The 23790-nt window shown below is 51.6% G+C and overlaps 1 protein-coding gene across 4 annotated transcripts in view; it reads left to right on the top strand.

The window, feature by feature from the left end:
• The window catches only part of LOC143172346 (CBP80/20-dependent translation initiation factor-like), a 149737-nt gene that overhangs the window by 106838 nt on the left and 19109 nt on the right, over positions 1 to 23790 (top strand). For 3 of the 4 annotated variants that reach the window (XM_076361664.1, XM_076361663.1, XM_076361661.1), the window contains 2 exons: positions 101 to 430; positions 21207 to 21362. In XM_076361664.1, the coding sequence (XP_076217779.1) occupies positions 101 to 430; positions 21207 to 21362 (486 nt within the window). The remainder of the gene's footprint in view (positions 1 to 100; positions 431 to 21206; positions 21363 to 23790) is intronic. The other variant, XM_076361662.1, reaches the window with a different exon arrangement.

Below are 23790 nucleotides of genomic sequence, written 5' to 3'. Positions count from 1 at the left end.
TTTTTTCTGTGTCTGTTTGTGTGTCTCCTCAATCCCCTTCCCCCTTCGCTGTTTGTGGAAGGACAAGGGCTGATATGTCTGTTTTTTCCTTGTGTAACAGACGCCTTGTCTTTCCCTTTTCACGGACCAGGACGAAGTCACGGTGGAAACCACCAATCCCGAAAAGAACAAAATGGACAAATTAATTGAAATCCTCAACAGCATGAGGAACAACAGCAGTGACGTTGACTCCAAGCTCACCACCTTCATGGAGGAGGCCCAGAATTCTACCAACTCTGAGGAGATGCTGGGGGAAATAGTCAAGACCATCTACCAGAAAGCGGTGACGGATCGCAGCTTTGCTTCCACGGCAGCCAAGCTCTGTGACAAAATGGCCCTCTTCATGGTGGAAGGAACCAAATTCCGGAGTCTGCTCCTCAACATGTTGCAGGTAATGAGATAAAATTAGTTGGTTAGATGTCTGCAGCTTCACCCCGCCTGATCTTACCATGCATTTGGACAGGAGCTGAGCTGTTACCAAATTCCTTTTGAAGCGAGTTGATGAGAGAACAGAAGTGTACCTGCGATTTTGTCTGTGCACATCTTTAATGGTTACCATAGATAACGTGGCACTGAGGGCATTGTCAAGTTGCTCTTCATTCCCATTTAATGAGCTGTACGTGGAATTATGGTATCTGACACCAGGGCCCATCTGTGAAATGAGTGGGTTGCTTGTGGCAGCATCCCCATGGCATGAAGAGAAGTGAACTTGGAGGGTCTTACAGTGGAGGGTCTATGCTGCTCTTTTCGGCTGAAGTCCATCTCAGCACCAGAGATACCGAGTTAAGTCATGGTCCCTGCGTAGGCTGTTGGTTGCATCACCTGGCTGAAGGGCTTGCTCCTGGTTTCTGATTGCAACCCAGACAGAAATAGTTTGTGTATGTGCTAATTATTCTGAGTGACTTGTTTATTGGTATACAAAGTACTGGTTGATTGTTCTGCTCCAAAACCATCAGTGACAGCAAAGTTGGGGGGGAGGAAAAGGCAGTGACTCGCATAACTGGTCCATGATAATGGTGTATGATGGGGAGACAGGACTGTCCTCACCTGCCCACGGTCTGCTGGGGGGAGCATGTTTTACTGTACCGCCGCCATGCAAGGGGGGTTTGCTGTCTGGGGAGGGTGTCACATGGACCTCCATCTTTCTGCCTCTTTGGAGACAGGACGTGTAGAGCTGAAACCATGAATTTCCATCCATTTAATTTGCATTTCCATTTGGCCATTCCCTCACGTGTCATCTGCGGCACGTACAAAGCTCTTGTTTTGTCTCTCTGTTCTCGGCACGTGTTCGGTGCCCAGCATCGCTCCAGTTTTTGGCACATCTGCTTGACCTTCTTGCTCTTGCCAGACCTCTCCCTTGGATGCTGTGCCTTGTCTGGGCCAAGTCGCCTTTTGGGCAAGCCACATGTGGTTGTTACCCATGCTTCTGGTCCTGCGGTGGAGGAAGTCTTGCAATGAGATTGTTGTTTCTTCCTGCTCTCCAAATACCTTCTCATGTCTGTTCAGCGGGCAAAGGGCTGCCACTCATATTTGCAGGGATGGGAGAGAAGAAGCTGTCTTCTTCTGCCACCTCCACCGCCGTCGCTGTCTGTGGGCAGCAGCATCCAGAATAGCAGTGCTCGCTGGGAATATTGGGAATTGGATTTTTTTTTTCACTCCCCCCCCCCCCCAAGAAAATGGCAATTGATTGAAATGGAAACTTGGCCTAGAAATACGTATTTTCAGGAAAATGTTTCTGGCAATGGATTTTCATATGAAAATGAGAGGGAAGGTGATAGCCAGTAGTCTGGTAGGCTTGGATATCTACCAGATTCAGGGCTTTTAGGTTTGCTGTGTGAGCAATCAGCCTTTCACCTTGGGCAGGTCTTTCCTCCATCTCCCTCTGCTTCAGCTCCACGTGATGCCATAGCAGGGAGATGTCCACGTGCCAGGACTACATGCAGAGGTGTGCAGGCTGATGGAGCAGGAAGCTGGAGAAAACCAGGGTGTAGCTGTAATGTTAGAGCCAGGTTTAGAAAGCCCACCTGGATCTGGCCTAGCCTAGGTCCAAGGAGATAGAATCCCAACCAAGATCAGAGCTTTGTGCCGGCAGGTTGTGCGCAGGCAGGGCAAACCCCCCGAGGATGGCTGGGAGGAGATACCTGCCCGGAGAGGTGTTGGAAACGGCAGAGCAGACCTGAGAACCAGTCTGTCCTTGTGGTGTTCTGGCTTTTTTTGCCATTGAAACAGCCAGGAGCTGCTCAGCAAGCGGCTACAGCGGCTGCGCTGGGCTGAATCCGTGTGGTTTTTCCATCCTGGATAATGATGGGGAAAACACGGGAAACAGGGGTATAAGGAGCAAAATAAAATAATGAAAATCAATATTTAACGTAAACTAAGATAATTCTGCAAAGCCACTGGTCTGGTTTTGCTTTTCTCATTGCCCTGGGTGCGTATCAAACCCAGCATCTCTCCCTGTGCCCACTCCTTCTCTGCTCTCCCCCGCAAAGCCCTTGGGCACAACACACATCTGCCCATCGTGTGTACCAGGCAGTGATTTTTTCCTGATTGATTTCTTTCCAAAGCGATTATAAAGCAGGAGGAGACAAATTGTGGTCAACATCAGTCCCAGATTTAGCAGCAAAGGGCTGGAAGGGGCTCTAACCCAACCGAGCATCCCACTCCTCCCATGCCAGGTCGCTCTTACATCTTCCTCCATTTGGCTGAGCGATGCTAAGAAATCCAAAATAAAGTCCAGGAGCGATGGCCAGGGAGCAGCAGGGTGTTACCCAAAAATTGAGGATGATGGCAGTGCTTCTGGGTTGGGGAGGAGTCTTCCAACTTGCTTTCTTCTCTTGGCCCAACACTGCCACCCCTACCAACAGACCCAGTAGACTGATAGATACTACAATGTCATCTGCAATAACTGGCTTCATATTCAGCTCTTCATAGCATGGATGTCGGATAAATAATATATCTCATATCTCCAGAGAGTCGCAAGGTGCTTCCCAGGAACATGTAGCCAGTCTCGGCGTGAAGGGCACATGATGTCCGTTGTGGAAGGCTGGGAAGAAATGAAATGTAAAGGGTGAGCAGGGTGTGCGGGTGACTGATTTCATGTGCAAGAGCATAGAAAAATATGCAAAAGGGATTTGCTCAGCCCCAGACTGCACATCTTTTAAAAACGTCTTGATGGGGCAAAAGGTGACAGATCACTACAGGTCAAAAGCAAAGTGCTATGTGAAATTAAAAAATGTAATATTTCCTTTCTGATAGTAAAGGATTTTGACTTTCTCCAAGCACAGGAGTTTTTTCTAACCAAAATCATTGGATGCATTCACATGATTCATGAAATATTTTGGTCAGCCCGAAACTGGGATTTTTTGTGATGCATTTAGGCTTGATAGCCCTGGCTGGAGACAGACCCAGGTATGAAGCGCAAAAGACCTGTTGCAGCTGCCTTGATGTGAAATGAAGGGGTTGATGGTATTGATATATGATGTATTATCAATATCAATATGATATATTGATATATGGTTGATGATATAACATTACCCAGCTCCAGTCCTGGCCCCTCCACCATCAGATATTTTCCATCAGCCATTTCTAGATAATTTACCATTAATTAAAAAAAAACCAAACCTTTAATAAAACGCTTGCTCCAGAGCTGGATTTATGTCTCTCTAGCACCTTTCAGACTAATCTGATCCCCGGACGTAAGGAGCTCGGCTCGCCGGGCACCGGCGAGCTGGGGAATTACTCTGCCGGGGTGTGATAAATCGGGATCAATGTGATCCCCCCTCCGTGCTGCTGGCGCCTGGGGCCGGATCGCTCGCCCCCCCATCTGCTCCCGGCAGATGCTCCTGTTTTGTAGAGACTTGTTTGTCCCTTTCTCTTGGGACTGCGATGGCAACAGCTCAGCCCCACCGGAGGATCTCATAAATTAGTGCATTAACCCGTTGAGCCACCCTACCAGCATCCCGGTACCTATAGACAGCATCCCTATACGCCGCTGGACCTTAAAGCAAGCAGCAAGGCGTTTTCCCGCAGAGCAGGCAATAAACTGAATAAACTGCCTTTTTAACCTGGCTCCTCTTATATTTTCAGCTGTTGACAAGGTGCTTGTGCTCGGGGACTGCACATGTTCGCAGCTTATCTCAGGGGACTTGTTTTGATCCCAAAACAGATGCCAGCGCCGCGGCATGGGAATACTGTCATGTCATCCCCCTCCCTGCAGGCAGCTCCTCTAAAGAGCATCCCCCCCGGCCGGCGTTGCACCATTTCAGGCTCTAAGGGGTTCTATCGGGAAAACTCTGGTTTGAATTTATCCCTCCCTCTGTGTTTTGGTCCCAAATCTTGGCTGCGTCTTGAATTTGGGTGCTGCGAACCTTTCGGGATGCTGAAGGGAGACGCGGAAAGGGGACTCATGGGGTGGGCAGCTGGTCAAGCTCAGGGAGATGCTGCCATGTGGGGGCTCAGCACTGAGGGGGGTCATTTGGGTTTGATTTTCTCCTCATTGAGCTTGGGTTGGTGTTTGGTACAAGAAGCTATTTTGGGCTGCGCAAGCCCTTGGGATGGACCTGGCCGAATTGGGCCCAGGGAGCTTGGGTGGATGGGGGCATGCAAGAACATCTTGGTGGACACATGTATGGTTTCTTCACCCCTCTAGAAATACCTTCTTAATTAATAAATTGAAAGTAGGTCTCCGGCGAGAGGTTTTTGCTTGTCATGGTTTCGCTCACTGGTTTGTACTGGCTGTGGTGCTTTTTCAGTGGGGGGGTGTTAAGCAATGTGCCACAAACCCTTCACATGTAACATAAGTTGGAGTATTCCTCTGTTGAAATGGCCGTGCTCTTTATAGCAGAGCTGTGTCTGCATCTGAGCTATGCAGAGCCAAGTGTATTATTAGAGTGGACATCACTGGGGCTGTAATTGTACACTGCTCCCCTTAGCAACCGCGGCCAACAACACATCAAACAGAAGGCTGATACCTTCTTTTAATAAAAAAAAAAAAAACAAACCAAAAAAACCCCACCACGAAGTACACATCTCGACACAGGGCAGCAGAGCCCGCTGCAGAGCGCGCGCCGGCCTCCAGCCAGAGCCAGCGCCTGCTACGTCCCTGCCGTTGGAAATGCCTTGGTGCCGGTGGAGAAGGGCTATTTCTGTTGCAAACCCTGCTGCATACCCTCTTGTTGCATACCCCGTTGCATACCCTGTTGGATACCCTATGGCATACCCTATTGCATCCCTTAATGCATACCCTATTGGATACTCTACGGCATACTCTATTGCATCCCTTAATGTATACCATAACGTATACCAAATTGTATACCCTAATGCACACCCTAATGCATACCCAGTGGCATACCCTATTGCACACCCCATCGCATGCCCACGCAGGGTTTCTTCGTCACCTTAGTTTAACCTCTGGAGGCCCCAGGGATGGCCCTTTCTTGGTTCGGTGCTGTGCTTCGCTCTGGCTGTGGAAACTGGAGTCGAATCCCGTGGGTTTTGGCAGAGGTCGCGCTTGGGTTTCAGTGGATTCGGCTGGGTTTGAGATGGTCGGTGTGACCACTTCTGGAGGGGTCAACCAAGATGGTCGGCATAAATGCTCATAAAATGAAACCTCCTGTTGTCAGCCCAGGCGGAGGATGGAAGAGGCAAATTTAGGCTGGAACCCTTCCTGGGATGTAGATACAGGACGAGAGGAAACGGCCTCAAGTTGCGCCAGGGGAGGGTTAGATTGGACGTGAGGAAAAATTTCTTTACTGAAAGAGTGGTTAAACATTGGAACAGGCTGCCCAGGGAAGTGGTGGAGTCCCCATCCCTGGAGGTATTTAAAAGAGGTGTAGATGAGGCGCTTAGGGACATGGTTCAGTGGGCATGGTGGTGTTGGGTTGACGGTTGGACTCGATGATCTTAAAGGTCTTTTCCAACCTTAATGATTCTATGATTCTATGTTGCGGCACTGGGTACTGGAGAATCAATTGGGGTGCAAAGGGAAGTGTTTACCATGCTGAGCATGAGGATTTGGGAGGAATGAGCTGAAATCCCTCCTTTCCCGTAGGCTTCCTCATCATTTGAGCAGATGACTTAACCACCCAGTGATAGCAGCCCTTTCTGCATCGTAGGGGTTGTGAGGATAAAGACACCAAGAGGATGCTGTGAGAACTGGGACATGGAAGTAATACACATGGTTAATGCTGAAAGGCAGATTTTTTTCCCCCTTAACATGATTAAGGTCTGGGTCTTCAGCGGGGAACGGTTTGTGGTTTGACAGAGGTAGAGGCAGGAGGATCCGAGCACGGCTGGAGAGCATCTGACCTGTACGCCATGTCCCGCATTGACTGCAAAACCCATTGGCCCTCTTTCCGTGGCTGTTTTTAATTTAATTTAATTACAGATGGTCCAGTTCGTGCACAGAAAACACAGTGGTACCACTTGTCTTGGGAAAGGCATTGCCCGGGGGACATCAGAGAGGTTGCTTCACTGAAAGATGGGGGGAAAAAAGGTCCCAAGGTCCCTGGGGCAAACCCTAAAGCCATGTCGCGAGTGCCACAGCAGTGAGGGTTTGCGCGCTCAGCTCCATGCGGCAGCACCACATCCATCTCTTTGATCTGTGCATGAGCCCAGCGCCGCTGCCTTTGGTTTCTCTCCCAGAAGAGTTTGATGAGCTCTTCCCAAGGTGAAGTGGTGATTCAATGGGGAAAGCCTCCTCGGCTCAAGCTGCTCCCCACCGCTCTTCTCGGGGGATGAGGGACGTCTCGGTGGTGAACCTCAGAGCTGATCTGTGCATGGGCTCTGCCAGCCCCGCAGAAGCCCAGCACAGGCAGGGAAATAGCAAATGATGCTGTCCTTGTATAAACACCTTCATTTGGGGGTTTGCAGAAACTTGCAGAGCTTGGAAACCTTTCTCCTTACATTTCTGCGCTGATGTTGACAGCGCTCTCCTGGTTTTGTAAACCGTGGTGGGACACACCAACGAAAGCTGCCTGCGAAATGCAGCTTTGCAGATGGGATTTATTTTCTATACACCCAGGGAATTCTAAATTCATGCACACATATATACGTTATATGTATGTATGCAGGCTTGGAGGGGGACGGGGAGCGCAGCCCCGCGGGTGGCTCCGAGGAGCATCCCTAGCTGCCTGCATCCTCCTGCTCTCAAGCACGGAGAAGAGGAGGAGTGGGAAGGAGACGCGGTCCCTCTCGTTTGCCCCAAATCGTGTCTCTGAAGATGCTCTGTAATTCTGTAACAAGGTGTTTATTGTTTTATTTTTATTATTATTTATTATTTTATATTTTTATTATTTTATTATTGGTTTGGATTTATCATTTTATATTTTTATTATTTTATTATTTTATTGCTATTTTGTGTAGTCATCCGGGGCCAAACGTAACCCGTGCAAGTGTCGGCAGCGGGCAGGAGAGGGAGCCAGGGGAGCGGGCTGGCACCCTGCCCGCGCTGGCAGGTGAAGGGCAGAGCCGGGCATCAATTAGAGCTGGCCCCGCCGTTACCCGTGAGTCTGGCCAAGCCATCGCCGTCTGCCCGTAGTAATAACGCTCGCCCGGCTTTGCCGTCGAGGTTACGGGAGCCACTGGCAGACAGGTCCCATGCGGGTCTGTGAGTCATTGGAGAGCCCCAGATTAAATATCGAGCTGTGTGCTTTAAACTTGCCGCTTTTCCCAAGCGGAGCGATGGCTGTAGGAGCCGTCCGGCTCCTTTGCAGCCTTTCCATGATGTGGGAACGTGGCAGGGGCGAGGGAGCGCTGGGCATCTCCTCCTTGGAGGCCGATGGTGAGATGAGGGGGGGTTTAATGGAGCGCAAAAAGGGGTTTAACCCAAGATCTGGGGTTTTAATGGAGTGCAAATAAAAGGCAACAATTTCCCACTCATAGGAAGGAGGGGATGAGGACAGGAGCTGTGCCCCACAAGCACTAGGAGCCCTCCGAGCTGGGAATAGCTGAGCCGGACCCCAAATTAAATCAGCTGCGGGGTTGCACTGCACATCAGTCCTCAGCCCGAGCCCAGGGGTGGGTTTCAGGGCTCGCAGCCCCTTGAGGAGTTGAGTTGCAGCTGGAGGTGGCCACAGGGCCACCGACGTACCAGTGGGTATCACAGGGGATGCATCGTCCCCATTGCGCTGCAGGTAGCTGGGGGCTAGAGTCTGTCCGACGCAGCCACGCTCATGGCTCTGCACAGAGAAGGTGTTTAGTTTTGAGTAGCAGGGCATGGTGCAGTTGAGAGATTGATGGGGAGCAGGACTAAGCTGCAAAAAAACCAAAAAAAAGTCTTAGAATGTAAAGAACGACATATTCGACTTGAATTCAATGTGCTGGTAAGATTTTACATTGCAATGCTCAGGTGTGTCATGAAAAAATAGCCATCACCTTTACTCCATAAATAAGTTGTGTGTGGTTTCTCCTGGCTCCTTTCCACCCTGGAGGGGCCGAGGCTGCAAGGTGGGGACCAGCCCCTGCTCCGGCGCGTGGTGTGACCTCAGGGGTGGTACTTGGTGTCCCATCATCTCCACTGACCAGTGGATGCCCTATCTGGGCATTTCCCAGTGGTGGTGGGACTCAACGGAGGTTCCTCTTGGTCCCGCAGGCTGGTGGTGAGCAATGTCAGGAGCATCCCCGGCTGAGCTGCTGCCTCCTGCTGCTGCCTGCTTCTGCTGCCTGCTGCTGCTGCCGCCGCAGCTGCTGCCTGCTAAAAGCCCAGCCAGGTTCAGACCAGGGGACTTCGGGTGGTGGGACCCGTGCACACCCTGTGCATGGGCTGCAGCGCGCAGGCAACGCGGAGCAGAGGCTCCGCCGGGCTCTAGGTGGAGACTGCAGACTGTGCAGCCTGCCTGCAGCCTGCCTGCAGCCTGCCTGGAGCTCTGGGCCAGAGCCAGGCAGCGGGCTACCGGTGGGGTGGGCTCCTAGCTGCTCCCAGCCATTGCTGGTGGGTGAGGATGCTCGGGGCCAGGTAGGGTCCCCCTGGGGCTTTGGTAGGAGAGGCAGGGAAAAAAAAAAAAAGCCTCAAAATCCATTTATCCATTGACTGAGAGGTGAGGAAATGCCTGAGGACCCCCTCCACCTGCTACGCTGGAGGTAGGGGGGGGCACTTCAGCACTGAGATCCCCTCAGACCGGGCTGGACTGGCATCAGCTCTGGCTCTCCATTTTCTCCCGAAAGGCTCAAATCCAACCCCGGGATGCGGGAGCACGTTCCTGCCAGCCCAGGCACTCAGCCGGCCTATGGCACCCTCCGCCAGACCATCTGCTCCTGCTTGCTCTGGCATAAATACAGCTCAGGCTGCTGCAGCTGCCCCGAGGTGGGGATTTTGGGATGCTGCGGGGTTGGAAGATCCCTGCTGCCGGTACCCGCAGCTGCCCTGCCATCCCCAGCCCTGCTCTTAGCTGCTTCCCTTCGCCTCGCCTGGGGACAGGATTTTCAGAGGCTCACTGGGACCCTGTGATGCATCGGGACCATGGGATCCATCTGCCTGGGACCCATCCTGCAAACCCCCCGCATCCCCCAGTCACTTTGCTAGGGTATGAAACATCCTTGTGGCAGGGGAGCATGCGGGGATGCCACCTCCTGAGCCAAGGCCAGAGCAGACGCAGGCACCAGAGTCAGCCCAGAGCTGGGGTTTGGGTAGAAGGATGCTGGAGAGGGCAGCACCTCTTTTTCTTTCATGAGAAGGGGGGAAATGGGGTAGCTTGTGCCTTGCCTATCCCTGGCATCGCTCGGCTGCAGGCAGGCGGGATACAGGGGATGCTCTTGTGCTCACCAGCCAGGCTCCTGCAGGAAATCTCTTTTTTTTAAAAGGATTTCTAGCTGACCCACAAGAATTTATACCAAATTTTAATTTCCAGCTACGTGGGCTTGATTGTTGTGCTCAAGCACAAGCGGCTTTTGACTGGTCTTTACAGCTGACCTGCCACGGTGGCGCCCTGGAGGGACGGTCCCATGGGACCTGCAGCGTGGGTGTCACAGCATGGGCACCTTCAGCATCCCCTGGCCAGGCTTAGGCTCAGTTTTTTCCACCACTGGATGTTTTTGTGTGTACCTACCTGTCAAAATCTGGATTTGGAGAATCAATGCAGCCGTGGAGTCCACATCCCCTTTACCTCCCCCGTGGGTATCGTTTTGCACAGCCTCATCTTTTCCTGCTGCTGACACTTAAACAAGCAAATGCAAAATGATGACATGAAGTGGCTTTGGTGGGAAGAGTCCCGAGAGCGGAGGAGCTGGAGGATACACGGCGGGTGAGAAATGAGATGCATGAGGAGTGTTTCAGGTCCGTGTCCCACGCCTGGCCGGTAAACAGGGCTGATACCGGTACAAAACAGAAGTCTCTGAGTCTTGAGGACAGGAGCAAACGAAGCATGGCTGGGTGATGCTACCTCATCGTCACACGTCCTCTGGTCTCACCAGTGGTGCTGCCACCCACGGGGTCCCCCCCATGCTCTCCCTGCTCGCCGAGCATCCAAAACCAGTGCTTCCTTTTCCCTTCCCGGTGATAAATTCCTCCACTTTTCTTTCTTTCTTTCTTCCTTTCTTTTTTTTTAATTACTATTGCTCTGCATATTATTTTTTTAATAAAGAGGGGGTGGGAGGAGCGTCTCTGGCAGCTCTGGGAACCCAAACCCAGCGATATCACCTCCAGTCCAGGAGCAGCAGGAACTGAAAGCGAAGACAGCGAGAGCAAAGTGTGCGCCGGCTAAGGAAATAGTGTCAGGCTGGAAAAACAAAACCTTTCCATTTCTGCTTCGTTAATAAGAGTAAGGTGTGTTTCCTTGCGTCTCTTTAACATTCCAGCCCATGCCATCCAGTGGTCTTACATGGTGATGCTCCTAGTCAGCCGCTCTGCCAATATGCTGCAAAATATGCCATGGTAATCATGAGCATCCCTTTAGAGAGAGGAAGTTTGGAGGGATCGAGGGGTTTTGCAGGTTAATGTTGTTTTCTGCAACTCTTTTCTGTAAGCTCAGCTTTTCTGGCGCGGACGGGCAGCTTCAGAGGCGTTGTAACGTGCTCCGTACCTGCATGCTTCAGGGGATGAGCAGAAAAGTTTAATGCATCTTTTACATCCATTTAAAAAATAAATAGCCAAATACATTTGCTATAGCAGAAGCTCCCTGGCTTCATAGGATTTGTAAATATTAGCCCCTGAGAAAGATTTTCTGAGCTCTTTTGTGTAAATAACTTTTTTTAGCAGACTGGTACTTCACCTCCAAGTCTCGGCTTTCGGTGGTCGTTTGTCCCCCATCACAGGGAGCCTGGAGCTGCATTTCCAACGGGGAGCTCTGGCACCAGTACCCGATGCCCGTCGGATGCTTGGCCACGGCAGTGGGAGAGACGGGGTGAAAAGCAGGCGGAGGAGATAAGAGGGTTGTCAGCCCCTTTGCTTTCCAGCATGTTTGCTCAGCGACGTTGAGTGCTGGGCCGGAGCCACCACCTCCCTGCAGACTAAACAGTTGCAATGTTTTCTCCCATGACCAAAAGAATTTAGAAAAGGGTCCCGGTATGAAACTTTACACGAACTCTGGGTGCCACGAATATCTCTGGCTGGGAGTCTGTTAACTCTTCGGGTTCCCTCCTTGCCCGTGCAGTTCAATCTCTGGGCAGATGAAGGGAAAACCCATCCCACGACGAATCTGGCCGGCTGCCCGCAGGACCCCTGCTGCTCTCCCACCCGCCGCATTTTCATGCATCCATCTTTCTTTTTTTTTTGCTCTCTTTTAAAGAAGAAAGCCAAGATCTTTGGCCATAATAGAGCCCTGGAGTCCTCAGTACAAGACAGACACGGACCTGTTGGAGCAGGTCCAGAGGAGGCCACAAAAATGATCAGAGGGCTGGAACACCTCTGCTATGAGGACAGGCTGGGAGAGTTGGGGTTGTCCAGCCTGGAGAAGAGAAGGCTCTGGGGAGACCTTATTGCGGCCTATCAGTACTTAAAGGGGGCTTAGAAGAAAGATGGGGACAGACTTTTTGGTAGGGCCTGTTGCGACAGGACAAGGGGGAATGGCTTTAAACTAAAAGAGGGGAGATTCAGACTAGATAGAAGGAAGAAATGTTTTACGCTGAGGGTGGTGAAGCACTGGCCCAGGTTGCCCAGAAAGGGGGTGGATGCCCCATCCCTGGAAACATTCCAGGTCAGGCTGGACGGGGCTCTGAGCGACCTGATCTAGTTGAAGATGTCCCTGCTTGTTGCAGGGGGGTTGGACTAGATGGCCTTTAAAGGTCCTTTCCCACCCAAACCATTCTGTGATGATTCTATAACGCCCCATGCCTCTTGGACCTGTTTGTGGCCATCTGTGTGCATTGAGGTCCATCCAAAGGTTGTCCGCTTCCCTGCACCGCCCAGCTCGGGGGCTTCCCCCACAGGGGCAGGTTTCAGGGATGGAGGAAGCCACCGGGGCTTCATTCATCCATCAGTCCTGGCTTGCAAGAGAAGCAGAGGTTGAGCATCAGTGTCTTGCACTCCACAGCCAGCTCAGCAGATTGATGGTCCCACCCCATGGTGAAGGACCACCAAGCACGTACTCACGAGAAAGGTCTTAGCATCCTGCAGGGGAAGCGTCCTGCTGCCAGCTCCCTGGCACCCAGGAAAACCCCTCCTAGGACTTGAGACGGTGTAAAGCAGGAGCGCCCAGGCAGAAAAGCTCCTGACGGCAAACGGGATTAGCTGCCTGCTTTTTTTTCCCTGCCTGGTTTCATTCATCTGGGGGCAGGCTGGCATTTCAATGGGCGCAGCTTCACTTTGAATGCAAGCTGCATTCCTCCAGCCACGGTGCCTGGACGAAGCAGCACCTGCCCCCATGGCCACTTTTCCTCCTCTTATATCCCTCTTTGCAAACTTGGCCCATCCCCATAGACCCCTCGGCACCTCCGCCTTATAAAGAGGACACGTGCAGAGCTTAAAATAAGAATGCAGCCTGCTGGTAAAATCCAGCTTGTCCCTGTGCATCCCCCCCGGGCTGCAAGGCTGGGCATCTCTGGCTGCGGCATTTGCAAGCGGGATCCATCCGTCAGCCTCCGTTGAGGTGCCAGTCATCACCCCACATTGGCACTGGGCGTGGGATGGGTGTTTTTTCAGGCATAGAAGTGACCTCTGAGCAAATGCTGGGGATGGTGCTGGGGCTCAGACCTTGCCCCGATGCAGGGAAGGGCTTGAAATCTGCCCATCAAACCATCCCCACCCATATAAAACAGCCCTTATACACTTACTTGGGGGATTTCTTCAAACCAGCATGGTTTTACACTGAGCTCATGCTTTGGGAAACGCGGCCCGTGGGCTGGGAGATTTATATTAATATATTTTTCCATGCAGCGGGGGTGCCAGTGCTTCTGCGGATGCTGGGATGGGCAGGGATCCGCTGTGCTTGATCCCCTCTCTTCCTACCACCTCCGTGTAGCGGGGAGGGGATTGCTGGCCCGGGGACGGGATGCTCTTGGGGACATGGATGCTTTGCCCCCGCCTTGGGGAACAGCTGCCCAGGAGAGGGTGCACAGTATCTCCCAACATCCAAAGGTGACCCGAGGTTTTCCCATGCACGCTCGCAAAGGCAAAGGGCACGTCACTGCCTCAGGATTCCCACAGTACCGGGACTTAAACAAATGTAACGAGGATCTTCTGCAACACTCCAGAGGAGCAAGCCTGCCGAGCGGGAGCTGCCTCCTCCGGGCATTACAGCTGTGGGGTGTCTGCAGGGCCGGGTCAAACGGGCGCCCCGGCTGCTCTGACGACAAGCCATCAAGGATATTAATTTGTATTTCTTCGTGGTCCCTTGTCTCCCTGCCAGTCCCTCTCCACGGGACTGAGAGGTTGGCTTCTGGCTCTCGAAGGTATCATTGGTTCCCTATGTCCCTGTGTCCTGCCGTTTGCCCGTGTCCCTCTGCTCGCTGTAAGGTCTGGCTGGGGCAGGCGATGCCGTTTTGCTGTGTGTTTGTGTCCAGATTCGTGGGATAACAGGGCTTTAAAGCTGTGATAAACTGCTGTTACCCAGCTGAGCTGACACCCTGCCACGTGTTTGGGAATCCAGAAAGGTGCTAGGTAGGAAGGGCGGCAGTAAAAATTAGGTAATGAGGAAGACAACTCTGTCACCTGGGTACCGCTGGAGGAAGTGCTGGCAAGCATCCTCTGGAGAAGCAAGCGGAGCTCCCAGAGCATCCCGCTCTCTTTTCCAGAGTATTCCTCCTCTGTGCATTATCCCGCTTGAAAATTATTTGGAGAGATACTCCTGCGATAACGTGGTATAGGCCTTGGTAACTCGGCGGAGTTGCGAATGTGTTCTGATGGAAATGATGTTTGCTCCAATTCAGCAGTAAGCTCTGCTGACCTGTGGGACACGATGTCTTCCCAGGACGTGGCCACATCTCAATTCTGATGTTTTCCCCTCCATGAGAGAAAAGTAGAAGGAGATAACAGGAGACCAGGGGATTTCCTTTGGGCTGCCCCTTCTCCCCGCTCTGCTTTCTCTGTGCTCAGAGGGTCATTAAAGAAGATTTTTTTACACCAGGACAAAATAGTGTTTGCTGTTCGTGGTGTGCAGACCACGCTACTTCACCCTCGCAGTCATCTCAGAGCTTCCACTGAGACAGTGCTTCAAGATCTCTAGCAACTGCTAGGTTAACAGCAACGCTTTTCTGTTTGCACATCCATCATTATGCTCCCACCTGGGTGCTTTAAACCTCAACTAAATCAATAATTAACTGCTTGCACCTCTGCAGCCCCCGAGGACCTCAGGGACATCGCCGGCTCAAGCTGTGAGATGTCCACATCGGGTGGGTAATTGCCTTTGATCCCAGATTTGGAGCCAGACGGAGAGGTCACGGCAAGACCAGGAGGCAGGAGGTTCAAGTGACCACCCGCTTGCTCACCTCGGGGCGTTTGGAGACACTGGAAGTACCCGCAGCTGCTGTTGGCTCTGGTTATCAGCTGCCTTGGTTACCTAAACCCGAGGAATTTAAAATTCATGGCTGTTCCTGATCCTGGGAGTTTGCTCAGCATCTCCTTTAGAAGAACCAGGAGTTTTCTGACCTTACTTTCCCCTTCCTGCCCAAATCCTTCTGAGAGGAATAAGCACTATTTGTGTCTGTCCGATGGCTGCAGGATCTTTGGTGAGTTGTTCTTGTAGAATTGGTCAGTGGCATTTAATGCAAGTTATATATCATCTGGTGGTCGGTTGATGGGTGGTAGGTGCCCACAGGGTGGTGGTCACAGTCCTGGTAACCTGGACCTTCACCATGCGATGCATTTTGGAGACATCTGTGATTAGAAACTTTCACAGAGCTGTGGCCATCATGAAACCAGGTCCGCGCTGAAGGCCACCGGTAGGATTTGCTGCTCTTCCCAAAGTGGCCAAATCACCCCGAGAAGAAGCTGGTGCACGTTCATCTGGTGCAGATCCAGCTTGGAGGAAACGGCATGATGAAAGTCTGTGGGAGTGAAATGCCTCATGGGTGGGTGAAGCCGGGACCTTTGCGAGGCTGGGCACAGGGTGTCATCCGTAATTTAAAAGCTTTATCTGCTTTGAATGTCAATAGCTCCTTTGTTGGAGTAACAATAATTGCTGTGATTTGCATGTCTCAGTCACACGCCCCAGAGCACTTTGCAGAGGAAGATGAGTAAATCGTTCCCGTTTGCCAGCTGGGGAGTCAGGGTACAGAGGTGATGGGAGCCCACGCAGGACTGGAAATGAATCTCAGTCTCCTGTGCTGCGGTTGCCCAGTCCTGCGTGGAAGCTGTTGGCTCAAAGCAGGTTTTCTATCATCGTCTTACTCTGCTTTGTCTTATTGTCCCTGGGCTGGCAGTAGCATAGGCAGGGTTCGTGTGGTGGGATCTCGGTATGGTTTGGTCCTCAGGGAGCGTCAGTGGGGTGCAGGCAGAGAGGCCTGGAGTGTTGCTGCGGGTGGTTGGAGGAAGAGCAGAGCCCATGAAAGAGCTGATGGTCCCACCTCGTGTCCCACCATCTCTGGTGGTTTAGTACAGCAAAGGAGCTTGTGTAGTGGTGTCCATGTGGAGTGAGATGTTCCCAATGAAGCTGTGGGTGGTAGTTCTGCTTCAGAGGTGCTCGGTGAGATCCCGAGCATCCATGGGCAGAGGTTTTCGATCACTCCCTGGTGCTTCCACAGGTTTCTCCATCAACCTCCTGAGCTTCTTCTGAATGCCGGTGCTATAAACTACTCATCTCACTGGGTTATACTCCCCAGAAAGCAAAGCTACTCTCCAGAGCCTCCACCAAGCCAGGACCTAAATAAAAATATTATTTAAATTATAAACAGAGAATAATGCAGCATTGTTAAGTGTGCAAAATGTCATTTATTGGAGCCCTTTCTAGGAGGGTTTGGGGAGGGAGCAGGCGGAGGGTGTGCTCCTCCAGAAGAGCAACAAGGGACGGATGCTGTCCCAGCCTCTACCCGCCAGCTCCCTCCTCCAACCCGTTTTATTTGTCTCGGGCCCTTTCCAAAGAGCCATTTAAGGCTCCAGCCTTTTGTAGCCCATTGCCAGTAAGACCAAGTATTTAGCACAGCCTCTCTCAGCTTTTTATATAGTGCCTAGCACTGATATCTAAGCGTTATATATTTTTTTTTGCGCAGTATTTCTGACTCAGTATTTCCTGCCTCCTTGACAATGACTGAGTAAACAGCAGGGCTGCCAGAGGAAGAGCCCTGTGTTTACAGAGCAACAAGCCCAAATGTGTCTTTTTTTTTTTTTTCCATCAGAAGGTGGCGATGCTTAAATTAACCCTCATTTTTATCCCATGCTAAACTTTTGCCCTCTAACTTGCTGCTGACAGAGTCAGCCATGAGTCGGTGGGCCCAGATCTGGGGAAAAGTTATTTGGGACTCGTCTTAAAAAAAAGTGTGGCGAACTCCCAAGGGATGAATTTTCGGCTGCAGCTGTCCGGGCTGGAGCGAGGGCTTAGATCCGATGGCAAAATGCTGCTTCTTGTCCCGCTTGACTCTGCTGCCCACCAAAAATGGTAGAGGATGGATTTTCCTCCTCTCCCATGGAGTGGCCAGTCCTCTTGGCTCTTCCAGCTTGGTCCTGGTCTTGGAGAGGTCTCGTGTCTGGGCCGAGAAAGGACAACATTGCATGAGCTGTATCTACACCGAGATGAGGAGTGGGCTTTCACTTGGGTGCAAGAGTGGAGAGCCCCAAGATAAAGGCATTTTCTGTTTCCATTGCTGGTAGGAGCTTCAGCCAAGCTTAGAAAGGGTCCAACGGGGGGATGTCAGAGGGTGGGCTGAGCCGTGGCCCATCTTTATCATGCATGAACACGGGCAACCCCTGACCTACCCATCACGCGTGGTGAGGCCCAACGTGTTGAACATGCTTAGCCTTCAGGTTTATGCCCCAAACTTGTCCTGTATGAGACCTCTTTAGAGGTCCCTTGGCATCCCCCCCACCTTGCCGCATGGTTTCCCAATGAACTCTTCTCCCAAACCAGGCAGCGAAGGGAGGTCAACCCTGCTACCTGGTATAAATACATTTTATTTTAAACTGTAGGCACTGAAGGAAGGTCACCCAGTAAACGCGCCCAGATTATCTACAGGCCAGGGCACCCCCAAATTAGTAATACAATTCATGTTTAAAAATACAGCCAAACTGATGAAAGATAATTTGCTTACTGCCCTGACATCACCACCAAAGCATGGGGCAAGCCAATCCACAGGTTATTTTTATATAACTCCGTGAGGCATTTCCAGAGCAAATAAAGTTCACTGGGCAGGGCAGTGACCCGGCCGTCTGGTTTCAGCACTCTTCAGCCTCCTCAGGGCTTCTCATCGGTGGTGTGGAGGCCTGTGGGTCAGGGCACGGTTCCATTGGATGTGCCCCGGGCACACGGGACATGTATTTTGTTCTCTGCTGAGCCACTCTTCGCTGCTGGCCAGCTCTTCGCCTCCCCCACACTGTTGGTCTGGCTCATCCATTTTGGTTGCACACCTTTGGAGAAGCGATTGAGCTGCTCTTCACATTCTCCATGCCCGGCGTGATGGGTTGCAGGTCCTGCTGGGAGCATGGCCGACGTGCAGCCAGGTGAATCGCACCCGTAACTCTGTTGACCAAATTACCTAGATGACAACAGTGGTCTTAAACGTGGACACTCCAAGGGAGGTGGGACATCTCTGCACGGGCAGCGTTCGTGTTGGCTTGCCCATCTGTGCGTGCTGTGGTACTGGTCAAACCTGCTGTCTGAAGGCCAAATTTAAGGACAAAGCTCCCCGGGCCACCTTCCTCGTGCGCGCTGTGACACTGGTGTAGCAGCGCCCTGTGGGGTCGAAGCAGATGGGTATCTCAGGATGCTTCAGGAGAGTTCTGATGCTGCAAGTCCAGCTACCATGGAGGTTCAGCTCCTGGCAAGCCCAACTCTTGCCTGTAGGCAGGCATGGTCCAAAAAACGTAATTTTTGGCACTCTGGCAAGGTGCTTTTCCTACTTTGTCAAAGGAATCGGTATTACCCCCTCCCCCCTTTTGCAGAGTACATGCAAACGGTCTCGTTTTGCGAAATTTGGCCCAACCTGAGGCAGCAAATGGAGCAAAATTATTCCCGTTGCAGTATCACATTCTGGGTCAAAATGTTCACGGTGACCTCTGCATCCATCCCATGTTCCATCCCCCACTCCTGTCCTCCATAGGGATCCATCAAAGTCTGCACAAGTTTTTTTGTGGCTTGGAGGGGTTGGGAGAGGAACCCAGTCCCTTTTCTTTCTCAAGGGTCGTCTTCAGCTGCAAAGTTGGGGGCAGAGTGTTCACTGATGTCTCTGCTGGGTGGCATCACCCACTGGGTGCCGTGGGATGAAAAAAAGAGGGTGCTGGCTGGTGGCATCCCTTCCTGCCCAGCTCCCATCCCAGGCCTGATGAGTTTGGTTTGGTTTGGTGGTTGTTTTATGGAAATTTTTTGTTTGGTTGGTTGGTTTGATGGGTTTTTTTACAGAAAATATTTTTTTAAAGAGAAAATGTTGAAGAGTCAGTTTTCTCTCTTTCGAGGCTGTGGAGCGGGGCGATGTATTTGAAGCAGGAATGGGAAGGAGGAGAGTTTCCTTCAGTGGTTTTTATTCTTTCCCATTAATCTGAGACCGCAGAGCCCATGTGGTTATCCCGAGCTGCTAGGAATTTCCCAGCATGCCCCAGGGATCCCAAAATACAGCCCAGCTCCCGGGGCGCATCAATGTGGACTGATGAGACAGGCAGGAGACGGGGGCTGCTGGGGAGCACCCAGCCTGGGAGGGGCAGGATGGCTCGGGGGCTGGAGCCGGGTGGGATGCTGCGTGAGATGCAGGAGACAGCTCAGTGCCAGGGGATGGAGAGGGCTCGGGGCATCAAGGAAGAGCTCCAGGGTTCAAAGTGTGCTTTTTGTCCCAGGGTGAGGGTGGCTGGTGGGTGACCTTATGGGTGGGCGAGGCTGGAGGTCCCCGTTGGTGCAGATGAGGGGTACGGGATGCTCTCGCTTGGTTTTTTAATTTCTCAGTAGTCAGGAGGTCATTTCTCTTTGACTTTTTTTTTAATTAAAATTCAAGTGAAAACTCCAGAATGAGTAATTTGGTAACCCTGGGGTGATAACCTGAGCTGGCAAATGACTCTCTCCTCCACCACCGCCCTGGGACTGGCTGGATAATGAAAGGATGAACTCTGCAAACTCCCCCAGAAAGTCTGAAAAGACCCGACAGGATTTGGCTGCAGGTTGACTTCGGAGTCGCAGACACAGTTGGGCAATTGCCTTATAGAAATGGGTGTAGAGAGGAATTAGTCATCACTGTTTGGTTAATAAGTGCCTTGGTTATTTTACAAGTCTTTTTCCTGCATATGCAAATACATTATTTTTTTTTCCTTTTGTAATGAAACATATAAATAGCTCCTGCATATGGTTGTGTCATGAAAATAATCATCGCGCTTTTGCCTGGCTTTCTTTAGCAGCTGTATTACTTACCTTTGTTTCAAAAAAAAGATCTCCAGTGTGTTGTCCGGGGCATGAAAGCAAACTTTGGTGTGGTGGCTTTTATATCTCCCTGGCTTTGCGGAGTGCAGCTGCAGGTCGGAGCATTAGCAGCAGCAAAGCCCTTTGTTTCAGGCAGTAGGAATAAACTGAGATGAAAAAGATACAAGATAATTTATTTAGTTGCTGGATTTCAAATGTTGTGCAACTCGCACTGGGAAAACACGGTGTTGAGAACGAACTTGTCCTGTTCTTTAATTTTCCCCTACTTAGTGTCTACTAATTTTTAATACCGAGGAAAGGTCACTATGGAGACAGACAAGCAAAGTCGCCTGGGACATCTTGCAAGAAGCTCTGCAGCATTGCTGAGAGCCCAGGGAAACCCTCTTGGCTCTGAGTGCGATGCGCTCTCTTGTGCCATCCTCTAGAAAGGTTTTTATTTGCTTTTCTGTGTTGCCCCTTGCTCTTTGCCACACACTCCCAACACGCACATCCCTTTTCATATCTTTGCCTTCGGGCAAACCCTTTTTTTTCTCCTCAGCTGGAAGACTGATGGGGAGGCAGCTATCTCCCTGCACGCTTCCTCCCGATGTTGCTCCATAAATCACGTCATTCGGATAATCCTTGGTCATGGCAACCATCAGCTCGGGAGCAGGGTGACCTTTTAATGCCAAGCCCGGGCTGCCCTGATCTTCTTCTGGTCAGGCAGAGAGCCAGTCTCTGCCGTAATTTCGTGAGACCCCAGGGAGCAGCCAGGCCATTAGGATGCCCCCGGCCGGACACTGGCTCTGCTGAAGATACTGGAATGAACGGGCTGGGCAGGTCCACCTGGACCACCAAGCCCGGCGTGGCCACCGGCATTCATTGCGTTTCCCCTGCATTTCATTTAACCTCTTCATTGCTGCTTTTATTCGATCTTGGTTGTGCGTATGGAAAAGAGTCCCCATGTCTGTCTGAGGGGGAGGGCAGGGCACGGGGGACGCCGTCTCTAGCGCAAGCCGTGACCGTTGTTGCAGGGGTTGGTGATATTTCTACAGTACCTGCTTTCTGGTGGCTTTGCTGTGTTGAAACTCCGGCCACTCCGTGTGCGTTGAGTAATCTCCCCGCTGTTACTAAAGAGTCAGTCTGTCTGTCTTCCTCCCCCCACCCTGAGTTTCAATTTCCTCCTAATTCTCTCTCTAGACAGCCGTTGCCTCTCCCATGGCGATGCGGTTTTGCTGATGCAGCCTGTTGTCTCTGTCCCTCTTGCAGAAGGATTTCACCATGCGGGAGGAGTTGCAGCAGCGGGATGTGGAGCGCTGGCTGGGGTTCATCACCTTTCTCTGCGAAGTCTTCGGCACCATGAGGAGCAGCACCGGAGAGCCCTTTCGAGTCCTTGTCTGCCCCATTTATACCTGCCTCAGGGAGGTAAATGCCTTCAGAGTTTGTCCTTCTCCGCCGGCGGGCCAAGCCGTTGTGTTGCGTTGCTGAGGTGCCCGTGATTCGTAGATGTTTGCTTTATGATTCCTAGAGGTTTGCTTTGCCAGCATCAACACTTCTCACCCCAACAGTACCTACATCTGCAGGGATGTTTGGCTTTTCCTGCATATTGTGTTTCTGCTAATTAAAAGCACGTGCTCCAAGCAAGACCCCTTTGTCTAAGGGTCTGCAAAGCCCAACGGTTGGGATTGCAAACCCCGTGTTTGAGTTTGCAAATCCCAACATTGCGAAAATCCCCCCCGAAGGGGCTTAAAAAGCTTCTTAAAAGCAGGTGAAGCCACCTGAATAGATGAGACAGACTGAGGGGAGGAAAGAGGGAGAGAGGTGAGGTCCCATATGTCCTTACTCCCCACCTAGTCCAGCAGAAACCCAGCCCTGCCACCAGGGTTGGGGACATTTCAGAGCCTGAGCTCCTGGTTCAGGGTGGTGGCAGAAACGTCGGTAAGGACAAACGGAAAAGGCAACTCAAGTGTTAATGTTCAATAGAACAGGAGAGGGCTTTCCCCCATCCTGTTTTAAAGATGGTTTTGTCTCCTGCTGCTGTCTGTAGAAGACTTTCTCAGAAAAATCTGCCTCGTTGCCCAGGGTTGGAGCTGTGAATCTCAAATTGTCAGTAGTGCTTCTCTCGAGCCATAAATAACTCGCTGTAAAATAAGTTCTCCGCTAGACCTTGGGCAAGGGAAGGATAAAGAAACTGCCGGCTATGACTTTCTTACACGCATGGGAAGTTCTCTCTGAATGCAAACACATCATAAACATGTTGTCTTCGCAGTAATATTGTGGGTAGGGTTCACAGACGGTGACTGTAGCAGTGAGAAGGAGTCCGGACGTCGTGATGAGGCACACATATCCAGAGGAGGAGGTGGGAGAGGGATGCTAAGAATAGCCTAACTTCCCCCAAATCTCTGCCCACAGCGGGTGTGTGTCACCTTATGGGGAAGATCTTGGCGTCTAGCAAAGTCCCCGTTCCCCTCCGCTTCCCATCACAGTCGTGACACAACCCAGCCCTGATTCTGCGAGGATTTTTCCCTGCCCACTCCTGTCTGCCTTCGCCATGCCATCACGGTCCCTCTTGTTGCCTTGCCGGTATGTGGGGACACGGTAATGATCTAGAGGTGCACGGAAGGACATGAATTTCACGTATCAGGGATATTTTTTGCTACAGGGCAGCTCCATAAAAAGCCTTTGCTAATTATATCAACACGTCATGCATAAATTTGCTTCTTAAAAATACGTCTCTCTGTTCCTTAGCAGGACAGCTCTGTACCCGTGGTGGTGTTTGTCAGAGAAGACGACTCTTAGCTTAGCTGACATGGGTGAGCCTGAGTCTTCCAGCTCTCCTGACCCAAAACGGTTGTTCTGTGACTGCTCGCTCTGCAGGGTTGTGACCTTGACTCATGCCATTCCTCTTCCATGGCTCTGGGATGGGTTTTTGTCTTGCTGCTGTTTTTTGCCACCGTCAGCTAATCTTGACGCACAGGGCCAACCCAGGAGAACAGGACCGCCTATTTATCAGCAGTGATAGGTGCCAGGCTCTGAGATGGTTGCCAGAGCCAAAGCCAGGCTGTAGACGCAGACGAGGAGGTGGTGGTGTGCTCTTCCAGCTGCACCCGGGAGAGGACAGGGACATTTGCACAGGCTGGCCCTGCCAGGTGCTCCGTGAGATGGTGGAGACTTCCTAATCGTGCAGAGTGCTCATCCCTTGGTGATCTTCATGAAGCACATGGGCTGGTGTCCCAGGGCAGGAGGGAGTGTCACCATGGCCTATAAGGTTTGGGACCTCCACTTGCCTCGGGACAGGTTCACAGGCTGTAGTAGCACTCATCATGGGTTTTTTCCCCTTCCTGCTGATCAGCACATACGTCCCCATGTACAATCTCAGACCTTCGCCCCTAACTCCTTCCCCCTTGGGTATCCCCCAGCAAAGCCCCTCTGTGCTGCTCACAGTCATGCTTAGCTCCCTCTGCCTCCATCCACCCATCCTTTGCTGATAAATCATTACCAGAGGTGAGATAACGTCTCTCCCTCTGCCTGTCCTTTCAGGTCCTCTTGCTTTTTAGTTTCTCTGTCTTTTTTTTTTTTTTTTCCTTTTTCCCTTTTCCTTTATAGCTTTGGCAGACTCAGCCAAAGGTCAGCGAGGGAGTGAGCAAGAGGAAGGGGAAAGTTGCCCGATGACTGAGGCAGGAATGTCTCTTCCCTTCCCCCTGCAAAGCTTCCTCTCTTCAGCTTCTTTTCTTTCCCCCCAAATAAAAGCTTATTAACACCATCATTAGTTGTGGAGCTGGGTGGGAGGAAGCAAGGATGGCAGTGAGAACATCAGTGCTGGGTGGCCCGGTGAGGAGGAGCTGGGGACATG

The sequence above is a fragment of the Aptenodytes patagonicus genome, chromosome Z (genome assembly GCF_965638725.1).
Source record: "Aptenodytes patagonicus chromosome Z, bAptPat1.pri.cur, whole genome shotgun sequence".
NCBI classification, from domain to species: domain Eukaryota; kingdom Metazoa; phylum Chordata; class Aves; order Sphenisciformes; family Spheniscidae; genus Aptenodytes; species Aptenodytes patagonicus.
This window is presented reverse-complemented; position numbering and strand designations above follow the sequence as displayed.